This window comes from Aspergillus fijiensis, assembly GCF_003184825.1.
Source record: "Aspergillus fijiensis CBS 313.89 unplaced genomic scaffold BO72scaffold_101, whole genome shotgun sequence".
NCBI classification, from domain to species: domain Eukaryota; kingdom Fungi; phylum Ascomycota; class Eurotiomycetes; order Eurotiales; family Aspergillaceae; genus Aspergillus; species Aspergillus fijiensis.
This window is the reverse complement of record NW_024469077.1, coordinates 58,183-74,722: the sequence shown is the minus strand read 5'-3', so window position 1 is coordinate 74,722 and position 16,540 is coordinate 58,183. Positions and strand designations below refer to the sequence as shown.

At 52.8% G+C, this 16,540-nt stretch overlaps 6 protein-coding genes across 6 annotated transcripts; 3 read left to right on the top strand and 3 right to left on the bottom strand.

Moving 5' to 3' along the window:
* Window positions 1–69: 69 nt before the first annotated feature.
* On the bottom strand, window positions 70–1,403 carry BO72DRAFT_391975 (class I SAM-dependent methyltransferase; the record flags this gene model as incomplete). The annotated part of the gene is made up of 6 exons (XM_040941880.1): window positions 70–103; window positions 154–615; window positions 697–852; window positions 913–1,020; window positions 1,082–1,092; window positions 1,299–1,403. The coding sequence occupies 6 exons, from the start codon at window positions 1,401–1,403 to the stop codon at window positions 70–72; spliced, it is 876 nt and encodes a 291-aa protein (XP_040795470.1).
* A 916-nt stretch (window positions 1,404–2,319) lies between these two features.
* BO72DRAFT_501925 (lytic polysaccharide monooxygenase auxiliary activity family 9 protein) lies at window positions 2,320–3,603 on the bottom strand (the record flags this gene model as incomplete). The annotated part of the gene is made up of 1 exon (XM_040949021.1): window positions 2,320–3,603. The coding sequence occupies one exon, from the start codon at window positions 3,601–3,603 to the stop codon at window positions 2,320–2,322; it is 1,284 nt and encodes a 427-aa protein (XP_040795469.1).
* A 1,968-nt stretch (window positions 3,604–5,571) lies between these two features.
* On the top strand, window positions 5,572–7,231 carry BO72DRAFT_473258 (amino acid transporter; the record flags this gene model as incomplete). The annotated part of the gene is made up of 5 exons (XM_040947191.1): window positions 5,572–6,037; window positions 6,091–6,433; window positions 6,487–6,761; window positions 6,833–7,066; window positions 7,134–7,231. 5 exons carry the CDS (start codon window positions 5,572–5,574, stop codon window positions 7,229–7,231), a joined length of 1,416 nt encoding a protein of 471 aa, XP_040795468.1.
* Window positions 7,232–8,198: 967 nt separating this feature from the next.
* Window positions 8,199–8,426, top strand: BO72DRAFT_391980 (uncharacterized protein; the record flags this gene model as incomplete). Its single annotated transcript, XM_040941881.1, has 1 exon — window positions 8,199–8,426. The coding sequence occupies one exon, from the start codon at window positions 8,199–8,201 to the stop codon at window positions 8,424–8,426; it is 228 nt and encodes a 75-aa protein (XP_040795467.1).
* A 347-nt stretch (window positions 8,427–8,773) lies between these two features.
* BO72DRAFT_391998 (FAD-binding oxidoreductase) lies at window positions 8,774–10,475 on the bottom strand (the record flags this gene model as incomplete). The annotated part of the gene is made up of 3 exons (XM_040941882.1): window positions 8,774–9,031; window positions 9,080–9,346; window positions 9,438–10,475. 3 exons carry the CDS (start codon window positions 10,473–10,475, stop codon window positions 8,774–8,776), a joined length of 1,563 nt encoding a protein of 520 aa, XP_040795466.1.
* Window positions 10,476–13,232: 2,757 nt separating this feature from the next.
* BO72DRAFT_15211 (protoglobin family protein) lies at window positions 13,233–14,620 on the top strand. Its single transcript, XM_040939239.1, has 3 exons — window positions 13,233–13,572; window positions 13,639–13,912; window positions 13,975–14,620. The coding sequence occupies exons 1-3, from the start codon at window positions 13,458–13,460 to the stop codon at window positions 14,474–14,476; spliced, it is 891 nt and encodes a 296-aa protein (XP_040795465.1). The 5' UTR covers window positions 13,233–13,457; the 3' UTR covers window positions 14,477–14,620.
* Window positions 14,621–16,540: the final 1,920 nt, after the last annotated feature.

Below are 16,540 nucleotides of genomic sequence, written 5' to 3'. Positions count from 1 at the left end.
ACCAGGATCTTCCAGACCGTTCATTAGACCAGAACGCCAAACCACACCCAGTTGCTGATTGCTGTCCAGCTAAATCAAAGGCTTCCTCCCATAGGCAACCTTACTATATGATTATCAGCCCGGGCTTTCCCCACTCCAAACCACAGCACTTACATCTTAGTATACGAATGCAAGGACCGATCCTTCAACTGCTGGCGCACCAAGCCTTGCATGAGCTTCGTCCGTTCCTGACTCCAGCCCAACACCTGCGTACACAGCCGCAGGCCATACGCCTCGACGGCCTTCTCGACCATGGCGGCCTGCACGCGCCCGATCTCGCGCAGCCGGGGGTCCTGCGGCCACGGCGAGAAGGGCAGGATGTAGGTCTGCTCGTGCACGTCCTCGAAGCCGTGCGCGATCAGCCACGGCTTCAGGTCGATGTAGATGTTCAGCTCCCGGCCGATCATGTGCGCCGCGTCGTTCAGCGACATCAGGTACTCCATCAGCGGCGAGTCCATCCTGAGCGTGCCGTCGTCGCTCCACGCCCAGACGGCGCTCTCTTGGAGTTCGAGGTATCCACCTGGTTTGAGGTGGTCGTAGGCTTGTCGGATCAGGCGGTGCCAGTCGACGACGCAGCTGTTGAGGGGTGGTTAGTGTAGGGGTTGAGGTTGGGTGAGGGGGAGAGGACGGAGGAGAGGGAGAGGGCGGGCACAGTACCCTGCTAGGTTGCGGGAGTGGATGAAGTCGTAGGCATTCATCTTCTCGAGCCAGTCGGATTCGTAATCGTCGACGAAGAAATCCACGTTGGGGGGCACCCAGGCGGGCTGGATGGGGCTGAGATCATTGCCCACTACGACGGCACCGGGGTACTGGCTGGCGCACACTTAGTAGGTGTTGCTTGCGTAGACATGTGGCCTGAGGAGAGAGTCATACTCGGCGAAATCTATGGCCCAGTTGCCGGTCCCTGTGCCCAGGTCGAGCACTTTCTGGGGGTTCTTGATGGGGGCGTTGAACAACTCGCCCCCCATCAGCATGAGGTAGCTTGCCAATACCGGTCAGCTCATGCTGCAAGAGGGAGGTAGTGCAGGCTAAGGAAGCTCACATGTGATGGGTCTGGCAGTGTTAGTACTTGTTAGAGAGACGACAAGCAAGGGAAATAGATACCAAGTCCAGCCTTTCTTGTTCCTCTTCGTCATTCGGCATCCTGAGCTTGTTAATACTGTCCTATGCATCCCGAAGGGGTTGGATTACATGTAATTTCCCTACGGTCGCATACCCTCATTAGACCTTGGCACACTTGCTGTAAGAGGTTAACCTACCGAGCGAAAGCTGGCGTATCGACGACCATTCTCATACTGGTAGTCGAGGATACTGGAAGAGAGCGAATAGGAATCCATGAAGTCCTCATCATAGTCGCTGCGCATCGACTGCGGGAGGGGGCAAATGCAGAGTCAACAGTCAACCAAGGACCCAGAAACCAAGCATCACCCAGTGGACACTCCGGGCCGGGCCGCAGACACAAAACCTAACTTACCTCGGTGTCGGTAACAAAGTCTTCGTGCTCTGGAGGGGGACTCTCCGGCCCCAGAGGCGACAAAGGAGCGTGGGGCGGTTGGTGGCCGTGGGGCTCCGGGTCCTGTGCGTGCCCATAAGAGTTGCTCCCAGTGGGATGGGGGAACTGATGTTGCGGTTGCTGCTGTTCAGCGGTAGTCATGATGAGGGTAAAGATGTAAAGATGATGTGATTGAGGGTAAGTGAGAGGAAGAAGCAACAAGTGCGACTCTCCCCCTTAGAAATATGGGGAGAGAATCATGGGAACGCCATCCGACGAGCCGACGGAAATTGACAGGTGCAGATCGCAGGATTGCACCTGTCTCTCCCAGTCGATCCCCGTTTATCCCTCGTTCGATTGTGTGACCCGAGTGTCGTCATTGCGATGAGCCTATAGCAAGCAGCAAGAGGCAGGGATCGGGCAGCGCAAACGCCAAGAATGATCGCTTAGCTTCCTGCGTCAGCCTGTCATCAGATGCAGATCCCTACAGGTAGGGCCAGGAAGGGATGGAATGCGTGGGTCCAACGGTGCCAACCATTTAGTCATACAAAACGTGAGCTGTCATTCTCGCTAAGTCTGTTAGACAGCGCACTATTGAAGTCAAAGTGGGCTGGCACGCTTAGCTGTCCCACTGCGGTTAGGGCACTCCAGGCACTCAATCCAATATGAAGACACAACCAAAACTGCGGTCAACGCGTCCTATGCTATCGGTATATCTATATACAAAGCCAACATGGTCGTTTCCCTCCAATCCTGTCATCCTGTCACCCGGTCACCCGGTCACCCGCTCAGTGACGCTTGGGACGCGCCAGATGACGACGCATGGCATCCCGGCGCGTGGCGGCGGCTGAAATGGTGATGGTCTCTGAGATCCCGGCGGTGCAGACCGTGCCCGCAGCCACACTCTGGGACGCATCCCATTCCCCGTTGACGCAGCGCTGGAACGCACTGCCCCCGTTGCAGTACCAGTAGCCCTCCTGGCTGCAGGCGCCACTCAAAACCCCAGAGGTCGTCGACGAAGCCGAGCCCGAAGCCGCAGTGGCCACCGAAGTCGTGGCCGTCGTGGCAGGTTCACCAGAGGAACCCTCAGTAGCCGAGTTGTCGACTGAAGCACCAGCTTTGACTTGACCGGGCTGGAAGCTGATGTCGCTACCGGCGGTTGGCTGGGCAGAGATCGCGGTAGTCGCACTGGTCTCGGAAGGAGCCGAAGACGCGGTCGGAACAGCCTCCGCGGTCGTACTCACGATGGCGGCAGCGGTGGTGGCCTCAGCAGGGGTACCAGCAGAAGTGGTGGTGGTATCGGCAGCAGCGGCCGCGGTCGCAGTGCTACCAGCAGTGTACAGTGCGGGGCCGGGAATCGTATACGTGCTCAACGTGTTCCAGATGTCAACGTAGATCCCGGGGTCGGTCTCCTTGTACAGAGCAGTGCCCAGGGTGCCACTTGGGGTCGCTGTCTCGCTGCCCGTGACTTCCAGATTGATGCACTGGGGGTAGTTCTGGGCTCCGTCCAGGTTCTCGGCGCTGTGTAGGGCAATGATCTCGTGTCGCAAAACATAGTATCCCGGGGCAATATCGCTGGGGATTGTGATGTTGCGGCTGTAGCTATCTTCAATGAGCTCATCGGTCGCCCAAGTTCCAGGCACGTCCGTGTCATCGATCAGGCCGCCCGCATCGATCTTGAAGAATTCCAGGGTGGTCTTGTCCACATCAGCACAAGAACCGTGGCAATTGGCCATATACGTGATGACGGGGCCGTGATGGTCGGTAGGCCAGGTGTTCCAGGTCATCTGCACCCAGCCTCCGGGCGCGACAGGGGCCGACAACGCGCCGGGCGCAGACCCCTTGTGGCAGATGATGTTCACGCTCTCGTAGTCGGAGGGTGACACATAGCCATCATCCGTGGCATTGGTGGACCAGGCGATCAACTCGGGCGGGTCGGATTCGAAGTAATAAGTGTCGACCAAATACCCTCCATAGGTGGTACCGTCCACCTCGATGCTCGAGACATAGCCATGACCAGCGACCAGCGAGACCGAGCCCAGTAGAAGAGTGGCAATCTTGGAAAGAGACATATTGGCAGAAGCACCGCACAGCGGTGTGTTGGAGAGAAAGTAGAAAGAAAGGAAGGGACTTCAATCAATGAAGCCCAGAAAGGAACGAAGGAGCGACTGAGGAAAGGAAAGACAGTTTTGCTGGATAACCCTCCGATGCCAGAGGAGGGAATTCGCGTCTATTTAAGCATGTGGGAGGCATGATGTCGGATTGGAGATGACGAGGGTCGACAAAGAATTGAGCATCCCAAGCGAGATAGGCAAACCTTGTGCCTGGTGGCAACCGAGGCGAATGAGCCAGTGGTTTGGGGTCTTGAGCAGCCGGGAAGGTTCAAGGCTGTCTAGTTTGTCTCACCAATTCTGAGACAGACCAGACTCCTTCGTTACTTGACGCTGTGGTGGGCCTGCGGAAACACGCCATCAGGACGCCAGTGGCTTTAGCGAGATTGAGGTGGGGCCTCGGTGTCGGCGGAATGGGCACTCAGAGGACGAGGGAGAAGAGTTGCGAAGGTATGGAAAGATGTGGAAAAAATGAGGGAGAAGGGAACAAAAATATTAAGATTATTTGGCAGGATGTGTGATACATCGTGATGTTGATGTTGATGTTGATAAGGGATGGAGTACCTCCGCAGATGAAGAGGAGAGAGAGGACAGAGCACGTGATCATGGCTCGCGGGAACAAGGACCCGGAGCGGAAGAATCCCGTTCCGTCTGGTCACGTGCCCAGCTTCCCTGCTCACCGCAGTAGTTACCTTATAAGGTACATAGCTTCTCCCGCGTCCTCTGGTCCTTGTCTGGCAAGTAGTGATATCGCTAAAATAAATGAAAAGAAAAGAAACGGTGCTGTCATCTGCGATCATGCCTGTCTGGACAAATCGAGTCTCGTTTGCGTTTGTGGCGAGTGGATACCTGCCCGCCATCTAGCACAGGCACCCACACTTCACTTGCGGTGTGTGTATCATCTCCTCACATTAGCATCCAAGAAGAATGGTTTCGAATTTCTCAAGAGAGAAAAGCAGAAAAAGAAAAGGTCTTTGTGGCTCGTAGGTCAGACTCTTGGCTAGCCTCGCGTCTCTATACCATGCTTTGATCGAATTGATTTCAGAACTTGTTTACCTGTTCAGTATACAGTCCTATTCTTACTATTCTCCGGTCACCTACTTTTGGGAACCCTACTAATTGTCTCGTGCACAAGTCTCTGTTATCACACGCGATGCCATTTCAACATGAGTGAATTTGTTGGCAGATAGAAGGAGTAGTACTCATTCACCTTGACAGTCACGAAACAATATAGTACCCCGGCTCTCGTCGATAGCCGATCTGCGTTGAGAGCGATGATGTCTCTTGTTGGTCGTATATCATATTACCTTCGCTATTTTTTGGAATGTTTGGTATGTAACAAGTCATCCGAAACTGGAGGCAGGATTTATGCACAGCTGTCCGGTTATGTCTTCACTCTCCCCCCACAAACCGCAGTCGATGATCTCCTTCGCGGTCCACGATCGATGGTATTGAGTTCGTCGTCGTATGCTGGACCCAGAACCTTACTATATACTCATCGCCTTTCTGCCCAGTAGGCTCATTCGCTGGATGGGCTCGGATTCATACCGATATCAATCAGGGTTGTTCCGAGAGAGCGTTATCCGATACGAAGATAATCCTGATAAGCGCCACAAATGACGGCGAATCGACTGCTATCTCCCCCAGAATGTTATCGTTCGCGACCGCGACGCCCGCGCACTCGGAATGTACCGATTGCGCTATATGAACCCCAGACTGGGCCCCCTCAACATATCGACATGAAGTAGATCCGCTCATACCTTGCGACGTGCTGCGATGGAGGAATTATCGCCCCGCCCAAAGCCATACCCGTCGGTAACAACGAAAATGGGGAAGAGTGTTGAGTCCGTACAGGACCAGCAAGATGTGGAGGTCGGCGTGGTGGCAGCCCTGGCTCAGGAAGGGCCGGGCCTCAAGCGCAATTTCAACATGATCAGCATCATGGCCCTGGGGTTCAATACATCCAACAGTTGGATTGCTATTGCAGGAAGCTTGCCCCTGGCTATTGCAGGAGGTGGCACGGTGACCTTACTGTACGGTATCTTGGTGGTGTGCTTTGCAATGTCCTGCACTGGGCTCAGCCTGGCTGAGCTGGCAGCTGTGTATCCATCGGCCGGTGGCCAATATTACTTCACTTCCATGTTGGCTCCGGCCCAGCATCGCCGGTGGTTGTCCTACCTGTGTGGAATCATCGGTATCTGGTCATGGGTGGCCATCGCTGCTTCGCTGTCATTGATGATCACGGAGGGTATTATGGCTTTGGTTCTCACCTATCACCCTACCTTCCTTCCACAATCCTGGCATTACTTTCTTATGTATCAAGCGGTGCATATCATTGCCATGGCGTACAATATTGGGCTACTGTCCAAGACGGTCTGGGTCTATGACTGGGCCTGTGAGTATTCGACCCATTGCTCTTTGAAGGCAACATCTTAATGGCGATGACAGTCTACTTCTCCCTGGCCCTGTTTGTTATCACCACAATCGTCTGCCCCGCACGCTCGGCCGTTCATGCAGACTCGTCCACCGTCTGGGGTCATTTCGTCAACTCCTCAAATGGGTACTGGTCTAATGGAATTGTATTCCTGACCGGTCTGTCGACCCCGTCCTACATGCTCATCGGTCTGGACGCCACGATGCACATGGCAGACGAGTGTCTTGAACCAGCACGGACAATTCCGCGTGCCATCTTGTCCACAGTGGGCATTGGCTCTGTGGCTGCCTTCGCGTTTGCCTTGGCCATGTGCTACAGCGTGACCGACTTTGACAGTCTGGTTGATGCTGCCTCAGGGTAAGGCGGGATGCTTAATTTCAGCGTCTTTGTGCTAAGCTCAAATTTGACAGGTTCCCAATCTACGATCTATGGGCACAGGCAAGCCGATCGACAACCTGCGCGACGGTCTTCCTCGTCGTGATGATTTCGATCATGTTTGTTTCAGCTTGCGCGATTCATTCTACTGCCTCACGGTTGACCTGGTCGTTTGCATGCGACAACGGAATCTTCCTCTCGGGGTACTTGAAGCAGCTGGACCGCCGACACGGCGTTCCTCTGTACGCTCTAGGCCTCAATTTTATTGCCTGCTTCGTGATCGGATTCCTCTACCTCGCGTCTTCTTCCGGTAGGAAACCCCAAAGATCGTCGTGGCCCACGAGCCGGGTCGTGAGTACGAGACTGACTCATCTGCTCTAGTCTTCAATGCGTTTGTCGGAACTGCCAGCATTCTGTCGCAGATTTCCGTCACGCTACCAATCGCATTGCTCATCTGGCAGCGTCGGTCGGAGATCTACCTCCCCAGCGGACGCCACTTTGGTCTTTCGTCGGGACTGGGCTACTGTTGCAACATCGTCGCTGTGGTCTATACCATGATCGTCACGATCTTCCTCTGTTTCCCTACTTCCTTCCCGCTTACGGGTGGCGATATGAGTAAGTTTCCCCGGGGTTCTTGTCCTCACTGGTCTGATTACTGAGTACATTGTACATTGAACATTAGACTATACCGCTCCGGTCCTCGGGGTAATCGCAATCCTAACCGGGCTGAATTGGGTATTCTATGCGCGTAGTCGATACGAGGGTGCTCACGTGGGGTAGCGTACATCGCATCGGTGGACTTTTCCTAGATAATGAACTTATGACGCTGGCGTTGAATTCACTCGGAAAAGCTTGTGCGGTGCTTCTTATTCCACGTAGATTAGAGAGGGTGGGCTTTGCCCACCGGGGGTCCGGAATGTCCTTCGGAACGGTTCCTATCGACTACCGTTTCAGATAAGATAAGATTGAGGGGTGAGGGGGGCGTAAGTTACCTATACCTATACGGATACTGCTACTATCGTAGACAGAGTCAGCCAGCCTTCAAGTCAGCACCAAGATTCAAACTACTTGACCGGACATAAGACTCACGCTCCTCCTGTCTTGGGACTCGAGTATATATTGGCTCCATTTGATCATCTGGAATGAGTTAGATGAAAGGGTCGGGAGAGGCTCTTCCGTATGTTGAGTTGAGTATTTGTGAATAAGTTGACCAGTACACCAAGCTCCTCAAAGTCTCAGACATTCAGCTCTAACTGGAGCTATATGTCCTGGATCCATGATCTGATAAGGGCTTCTTGAATTCGGGTGTCAATCGGATTGTTTCGGCAGGTCGGCTGCTGCCGGTTTGGAGCCCCGCAAAACCTGCAAATAAGGATCGCCGAAATATCCCCGTTCTCGGATCCGACAGCCCTGCCTTTGCCTGGAAATTGCAGCATTGCAGCATTGCAGCATTGTAGCAAGTTGCCCGATTATGCAATATGGACCGAATACTAGTGATTTATTTGGTCTGACTCTTTCCTTCCTTTCTCCCCTTCGTTCAGCGTCCAAATCTCTTACCGCTCAATCTCCCCTCCACCACATCTATTCACTCATTTAACCTGCCACTCAAACCGCGGTTCTTCGGCCTATAAACTATTCAAAGTACACACTCATTCTTTTCTCCTCTGTTCAGCTCTATACACTGAAGGTAGGGTCCAACCAGTATTCCCAGCAATACGAAATCTTACTAATCCTCGTGGCAGACACCATGCTCATCACCCGCGGATTCTCCCTAACGAACTTCGTCATCGCCAGCTCGGCCCTCTGCTTTCAAGTCTTCGTCCTTTATCCCTGGCACCACAAGCTCGAGGACGACTTCAAGGAGCTCAAGAAGGAGCACTTGCGTCTGTTGCAGGAGAATGAGGATAGCCGGGTGAAAGAGCTGAAGAGTATCAAGGAGCACCTCGGTCTTCTCCATCAGAAGGCTCAAGTGTGAGCGACATTGTGAGGCATAGTACGGGCACTTTCGAATGATTCATGCATTACATCAGCGGGATAGAGATAGACTGCATGCATAGAGGAGGACGCGGGATTGTATATACTGCGCGCCTGAATCGAACGTCTTCTTGCTCTTTTGCTCGACGGACACCTCCAGATAAAATTGGGTGCAACATACAGTGACTCGGGATCCTAACGGTTATGATCCACTGGAAAAGACCAATCGTGCCAGAACGATATCACATCCAAGCAGGAAACACCATGATTGTCACATTCTGATTAGCTTGCTAACTTGAATACGAATTTCAAACAAGTTCTCGCCTCAACACTACCCCTCTTAGGCTATCAGGCCGATACATTGACAGCTGCGTTGGCAGGGCCCGTGACAGCCGCGTTAGCAGCCGCCTCCAGAGCGTCCCTCGCCGTCCCAGCTGCAGCTCTGTCGGCAGCCTCATTGGCAGCCCCATTGAGGGTGCCTTTGAGACCCCTCACATTGCGATCCGCCCGCACAAACGCCTTGTAGCTGGGAAACAGCCCCTGGGGATCATAATTTTCCCGGACGTGCAGGAACTTCTGCAAAGCCGTGTCGGTGATCACCCGCGCCTAGACTTGTGTAAGTATCGCATATCAATCGGTGGGAGACAAACGTACGTTGACCTCCTCCCAGTTCGGATCCAGATCCACGACAAACATCCCCACGGCAACAGACAGAGCCCGCTCATACCGTTCTCGGATATGCTGGCGGAGACCGGACTCGCGCTTGGGGTCCGTCCAAATAGTCGCCGTCATCAGATACAGATCCTGGGGCAGGCTCATCACCATCTCGTTCTCGTCGGGCCGCTGGTCGCAGTGGTAGATGTATACGTTGGATTGCCGGGTGGGCAGATCTAGCAGGGCGGGTTTCATGGTTTCCAGCAACTGACCTTTGTTAGTGCATACTCCGATGGAGCCTGTGAGAGAGAGCAGGAGAAGAAGAAGAAGAATATAAGAAGACTCAAGGCCAACTCACCCGAGGTAGCGAGCAACCCGGATCGCTGAAGATACTATTGTTGTGGACGCGGGTGCCCGGCCCCGGACCGGCTTCTCCGGCCGCCAGAACTTCCTCGAAGGTGCACTTCTGGACGGGCTGTTTGTCGAGCATGAAGTCCTGCACCTCGTCGACTTGGTCGTAGGCACCGAGCATGGTCTGCGCTTCAGACTCTGTGTCAGCGTAGCAGTACAGCAGCAACGTGAGGTGCAAGCGGGCCCCCGGGGGGACCTCATCCCCGGTGGCGTCCACATCGTCCTGCGCGTACGCAATGGCCATGTTCAGATCCGTGTGCTCCTTGGGGGTGGCCCGACCGGCCTCGATGGCCCAGGTCAGCAGCGTCTCGTAGTTGTCGTGGTTGATCTCAAATTGCAGGGTCCGTTGCCAGGGATTCTTGGCGGGGATGGTCTTGCCCCAGAACCGCGTCACAACCCCAAAGAAGCCCAGTCCACTACCGCGTGCGGCCCAGAAGAGGTCGGGGTAGTGTTCGCGGTCCGCAAGGACCGTCTCCCCGGTGGGTAGGACGATCTCCATCCGGGTGACGAAGGTCGCGGCGGCACCAAGACTCCGCATGAAGAACCCTTGTCCGCCCCCGAGAAGATAGCCGGCCATGGCCACGGTCGGAGCATGGCCAATGGGAAAGAAGCGGCCGACTTCGCTCAGCTTCTCGGTTACCTCGCTGATGCGGCAGGACGGCCCAAAGGATATCTGCGTGGTGGCCTCGTCGTAGTCGACGCGTCGGTTGAGGTTGGTGGTGTCGATCAGGATGCCGTCTTGCACGAGATAAGGCGATTGCGCGGCGTGGCCCGATGACCGCACGCTCACGGTGGTTCCAAGCTCGGTGGCTCGATTCAGGGCTTTCTGTACGTCCGCTGGGCTCTCCACGAGATGGATCTCACGGGGATAGCGAGGGCCGGCCGCACTCGGGTTCATCTCGCGACATCGTTCGTACTCGGGGTCCCCGCGGACGAGAACCTTCGAGGAGTACTCGGGGTGTGTGATGTATTCAGGTGGTGCCATTGTGTTGAGATTGATCGGAACTCGATGCTGTTGAGATTGTATGGGGACTCGAACAGTAGCAGAATTGCAAGGCCATCTATATAGCTTCCCATCCCCATCCTTGACTCTTGACGTCACTGGATGAAGGTGGCTTGATGAAGGAGTGGTCAAATCCTATTTTGCAGCGTGTGTTCTGGTGTCTATACCAGACGCCATCAACTGGTCGGGAAGAGTAGTATCCATGGTTGGCAGGTTGCGGCATGTGCAGCATGCAAGGGTGAAACTGAAAGCTGGAGAAACTCTGGGATGACCAGGGAAATGGTGCCTTGAACCTGGAAGAACTTTGTCTGACACCGTGCTGGGCGGGCCCTTTTGACTGTCTGGAATGTCAGAGGCGTGCATGACGGTATCATCGAGGGGTTGTATGACGAAGGATGATGGTTTACAGTAACTTACACAGTAGGCGCCATGAGCAAGCAGTCAGGTGCTTTGCCCTGCGGCCAATTCTACTCTGCGATCAAACTATAGTAGTCCTTGATGAGATAATCTTCTCTGCGTGCTGAACATCAGTCATTTGTCCGAGCTGCCGCGATCCTGTCAGTTAGTCTTGGATATTCTCGCCGGATATGACTTCACTTTCCGTCAAGCTCGTCTCAGATGGGGACAATGCCGATGTTTATCTGGTGTACAGGATGAACACTTTGATTCTGCATGAGGTCCGACATCTAAGTTGTCAAGTACTTGAAAAGATGAAGCAGAAGAAAAAAAGAAGCTCAAGGATGGTTAACCTGATGCTCATTGGCAGCATAAGTTAGGGCTTGCAACATTCAGGAGTGCCGATGTCGGATGCGACCGAGGCAATTTGATTCTATTCTCGTCCCTGATGTCAACCATGATCTTCTTCATCTAGTCGCGGCTCCACTTGGCGAAAAAGTCCTGCATCAGTAGCCGAGTCTTTCCGTCACGCTTCCACCCAGAACCAAGGATCAAGGATTTATGACATATCATAATTTCCATTGCGACCCTTGCTACTGGCTGTTTGCTGGTGATGGCGAGCAAGCGACCGTCTCACGCAGTCCAGAGCTCCCCCGCAAGGCTTAATCAAATTCGGGATGGATGAAACCAGTCCTTGTCGGATGTCAACCTTACTCTGATGTCATCTCGCCCTGCTGACGTCTGCTAGAGGACGGGGGACCCGCTCGATGAAGCGGAAAGATGGTCAGTGGCTAACGATCTCAATCTCAGACATCGATCTAGAATTGAGTCCTGGTTGATCTGTGTCGGCCAGCTCGAAGCAAGGGCGCCTTTTTTGGTCTACCGATGACACTATTCGAGGGCTCGATCGATTCTCGACGATTATCACATGGCTTTCCAGGTGACTGGATTGATGATAATGCAATGCAAGGGTTATCTTTGACTGACAGTCTAGAAATCTTTCTTTTTCTGCGACCCGTCAGTCTTGAGCGGACTGCCACATGGTTGACTCGATCGGCATCAGGGGCTCGTGAAGATGGGGACAGGTCATAATGCGCCGGAGGCCTGAGCGAGAGATACTCATTATCTGTTCACCCGTCTCGTATTTTGGCCGCGATAGATATCTAAACTCAATTCAGATGTGTGATCGCTCATCCACATTCACCCCGTTGTCGGCCGGGAATGCTCGGCGAATGTAGCAGCTTTGCCGAAGCCGAACCTCCACAGCATGGAGAGCTTCAAACTCCGGTCGGCAGTAGGCAGTAAGTTATCTTGGAACTAATCGTAAAGGAGTCTTCTCCGGAGTACTGCTTGTTCTCCAACTGTACTGCCTCCGTGAAAACCAAGGAAAAGGGGGAAGACTAGGTCTTTTAGGTTTCCTTGCAGTCTGCCCCGGGATGGAGATACGAGGGCGAATGCACAAGTCACAATTCACAATCGCCAACAGATGCAGTTCGGCAAACGGGCGCTCCACCTTCCAAGCCTCACCTTCCCGGACTCATCCAGCGACTGCCGATCGAACCATGGGTCAAAGACTTCTCGAAGCTCTAGTTCTCAACTAGTGCTACTGCTCGGACATGAGTGTGCCTGAGGAACTGGGCCGGTCCGGCTCCGATGAACTTCGAAGGTTAATACAATAATACAGTCATAATATCATAAGAGACGGTGTTAAGAAGGCCCCCATTCAAGAGGGAAGGACTCTCAGACAGCGGTGCAGTGGAAACTAAGCTCGTTAGGGCATGCCCCGGCGTGTCGAGTTGCTGGGGACAATGGAGGACGTCCACCCTGTCGGCGAGGAATCCCGGCCATAAAAATTCTTTATTCCACCACGCCGCATCCACTCCTTGCTAAAAACGATTCGACAAGTGTCGAGGGGGATGCAATGATGCATCGCAATGGGGACTGGAAGGAGCGGTAAGATTAAAAAAGGAGAAGAAATGGCGACGATGAAGTGGGTCTCTTTCCCCCTTCCCGCCCCCTCCGTGAGAACTTGAGAAGCCACCGATCCTGCAGATCCACTTCCCAACCATTGCCGGACACAAATCTGGTGAGTGACAGATGTCAGAAGTCAAATTCATGGCATAACTGCAGTGGATTTCATAGGTGACTGTTTATTATTTCCCAAATCGCCGCCTTCATAACCCTATTTGGGACAGGCTGCTGGTGGTAGCCTAACACCAAGTGGATTTGCCCGGGGATTCACTTACACATCACATTTGCCATGCTCCGCTCACTACGGAGTACACTACTGCACGACAAAAAAAGAAATGATGAAGAGAATTGAAAGAAGACGGAGGACAGAAGAAAATGGCAAAAGAAGACGAAAATCTCGATTTCGGGGGGGGGCCCCGTTCATCGTAAATAGCAGATCGATCGCCCCCTTCTCGATGGACCACCTCGTAGTCAACTTGCTGTTTAAGTCGGTCTGGTCTGTCTGTCTTTCTTTGCTTTTCCTCCGATTAGACTGTCGATTTGCTGGTACTATTGATTGCAAGCAAGAACCCTAGTTCCCCATCTACACATCCAACCATGGTTCTGCAGGGCAAATCATCCAACGTCCCCCGGCATGTTGATCGGAAAGCCCTCTATACCGATCTTGGGGCACGAGTCCACTACTTGCAGCAGTTTCTAGAGTTCAGTGAGGGTCAGTGCTGTCTGGGTCCAATTGCCACTTGAATGGTCCTCCGTTACTAACGAACATCTTGAATAGATGATGTCGCCGCTCTCAACAAGGGATCCAAGTACATCAAGGCGCTGGCGCCTACCCTGGTCGATAAAGTATATGCGAAGCTCCTCGAGAACGATATCACCGCTCGCGTCTTTCGCACACGCGACACATCCCTGGAAGATGAGGAGGAAACCACCTATCCCACCTTCGATAGCGCCTACATTCAGCGCCGCCGGATGTTCCTGCGCTGGTACATGACCAAGCTCTGCTCGGACCCTACCAAGCCGGAATTCTACGAGTACCTGAACAAAGTCGGGTAGGTGAATCCGTCCCCACGGCTGTCTGGCCCCTCGAAACCCCTGCTAACTCCTATATCAGGCGGATGCACATTGGCAAAGACCGCATGCTCGCCTTCCACGTCGAATATATCCACATCGGCGTGTGTCTCGGGTACATCCAGGATATCATCCTCGAGGCAGTCTTCAGTCACCCACAGCTCACGCTCGCCTTCAAGTTGGCGCTGGTCAAGGCATTGAGCAAGGTGATCTGGATTCAGAATGATCTCTTCGCCCGCTGGCAGGTCCGCGACGGCGAGGAGTTCGCGGAGGACGAGACTGAGTCGGTTCACGAAAACAAGGAGCAGCATCACGATGATTCGGCCTCGTACATCACTCGCTCCAACACCCAGCTCTCCGAGGCCCCGAGTAGTATCTTCTCCGATACCCGGTCAGTTGACACGACCGCCAGCCATTTCACCGCCACAATGCACGCCCCAAGCTCATCGCACTCCTCGCACTCGGCCTGCCCGTTCTCGGGCGGATTCAAGCAGTCCTTCGAAACGAAGGTCTGGTCAGGGCCAGACGGGAAAAGAGGTCACTGACTGGCCTCCGTTGTGGCATTGATGAATTTCCTTTTTGGCTTAGGTATAGGTATATAGGGATAGAGGGATTAGAGGTGTAGGAACATGTGGGATTCTTGGGAGGGTTGTGGGGGTGTCGGGATTTTGGGAAAAGACTTGGGTTTGGTGTTTGGTCCGGTTGATTGCTTCATGGTTGTTTGATTCCGCTGTTTTGATTCCCCTGGCTCTGCAGATTGAACCGTTGTTTTTTGTCTTTTACCTTGAGAGATTAAACGTGACTTGTATTGAGTAGTACTTCATACTTTGTGTCAGGCATTAACCGGGCACGCCTTGCCCCGGCATCGGAATAAAGATATATCATCCTCCGCATTTAAGACTGGACATCCACACCACAACTCTGTCACAGCGATATATCCTTGCATAAACCCGATACACATAACAGAAGGCAACCAGAATTGTGGCATCGGATTGACAGAGAAAGTGTCCAGATCGACTCTATAATGGAAGCAGCACCCGTGGACCGGGCTTTTACTCTACAGACCCGATGAAGGTACATGCCACGCAATTTTTCGACTGACGTGTCCCGACAAAGCTGAGGTAGCTACGGACAACACCAAGCTTGCCGTCAACTTGGAAGGGTAAGACCGAGCAACGCGAAAAACCCTGTGGAGGCGGTCACCAGAAGACCATCCGTCGTATTTGCCTACGAACTATTCCCATCCCACCCCTCTACAATCAAGCAGATTCCACCCGCTTATGGCCAGATATTTGTGCCTCGTTGCAGACAAAGTCGTTTGCCAAAGTAGCCCGTGATAAGATATTGGGGGGGGGGGGGGGTTATGCAAGCGTGGGTGAATCGGGTCGGCAAACGGCCGGTCGGACTTTCCAGAGTGAAGAACCTTCGAAGGCTTTCATCACAAGGCTGCTCGAGGGGATAGGAAGACGGCGCTTTCCGATCAAAAGAGACATGTTACTCCTGCTTCGATCACGTTCGTCTCAAAGCTCCATTTGCAACGAGCGGATCTCGTGGAACATGTTGGAACATGGCGGAGGGTCGGAGGAACTTGAAAGTTGGTGATGAGATTGATCTAGAGCATCCAGACAGGGGGCATAGGAACGAGATGACCTAGAAATTAGCATTCGAAAGTAATAACGCGCTGTCCGCTTGCAAGAGCATCCCAGGGTTGGTGGAGAAGGGAATGAGAGCCCAAAGTGTCATGGCACAAGCCTCCATGTAACTCTGTCAGTTGTGTTCGAGCAAGAAAGTAGAGCTTCTACCTGTTCAGGTGACAAGAAGAGAGATAATGAGCCTGATTATGTCAAGAATGGTGAATGTTTAGTCGTCTCGAGTGTTAGAGAGATTGGTGTTAAGTGGTTGATTGTGGTGGGAAAAAGAGAAATGGCTGTGATCGACTGCCCGACCGTGAAGGTCACGTGTGTGGATGTCTTGTTGCCTTGCTGCCTGCCGCCCGGCCACCCGTTACTGCCCAAGGCCGTTTATGAAGGGCTTAATCAGATTGTATCTAGTCCAGAAGATGGAGGGATTATAGAAGGTAAGGTAAACAATACATTTGATTATATCTCTATCATTACCTACGAAGAGATTATGGCTTTGATTTTTATGTTTAATCTTTTTATCCAACAGCTTACAGATCAGATGTTGAAGTTGAGAAGCAGCTTTGATTTTGAAATATAATTATCTAAATCATCACTAAAAAAACACTGTTCCAATCTGCATGATCTATACAAATAGCTATCTAGTTATATTATTCTACTGTAACATTTATCTGTTTTTCTTTCTTCTTCTCTGACCCATACTTTATAAGCTCTGCCCAATGCTGGAGCTCTAATGAGTTCCCTCTTCAGAGAATGAACAAAGAGACAATTACAAAAGTAAATCATCAGTAGCCAAAGATATTGGCTAGCTGGCTGAACAAACGCTGTCCTGCAGTATTAGCTAGCGAAATTATATCCGCCGGCTGACTTTAAACGCAGTTTACAATAATAATAATCTATACCTAGTCAAAGAAAACATATTCATTACCTAAATATAGTTTCCACCCATGTTCAGTTCCCACGATTTGC

Excerpts from the sequence above, each read along its gene's own strand:
- BO72DRAFT_15211 (XM_040939239.1), top strand. The coding sequence starts at position 13,458 with ATGGTTCTGCAGGGCAAATCATCCAACGTCCCCCGGCATGTTGATCGG. Across the intron at positions 13,573-13,638 it reads GTTTCTAGAGTTCAGTGAGG|ATGATGTCGCCGCTCTCAAC; the intron begins GTCAGTGCTGTC and ends CATCTTGAATAG. Across the intron at positions 13,913-13,974 it reads GAGTACCTGAACAAAGTCGG|GCGGATGCACATTGGCAAAG; the intron begins GTAGGTGAATCC and ends CTCCTATATCAG.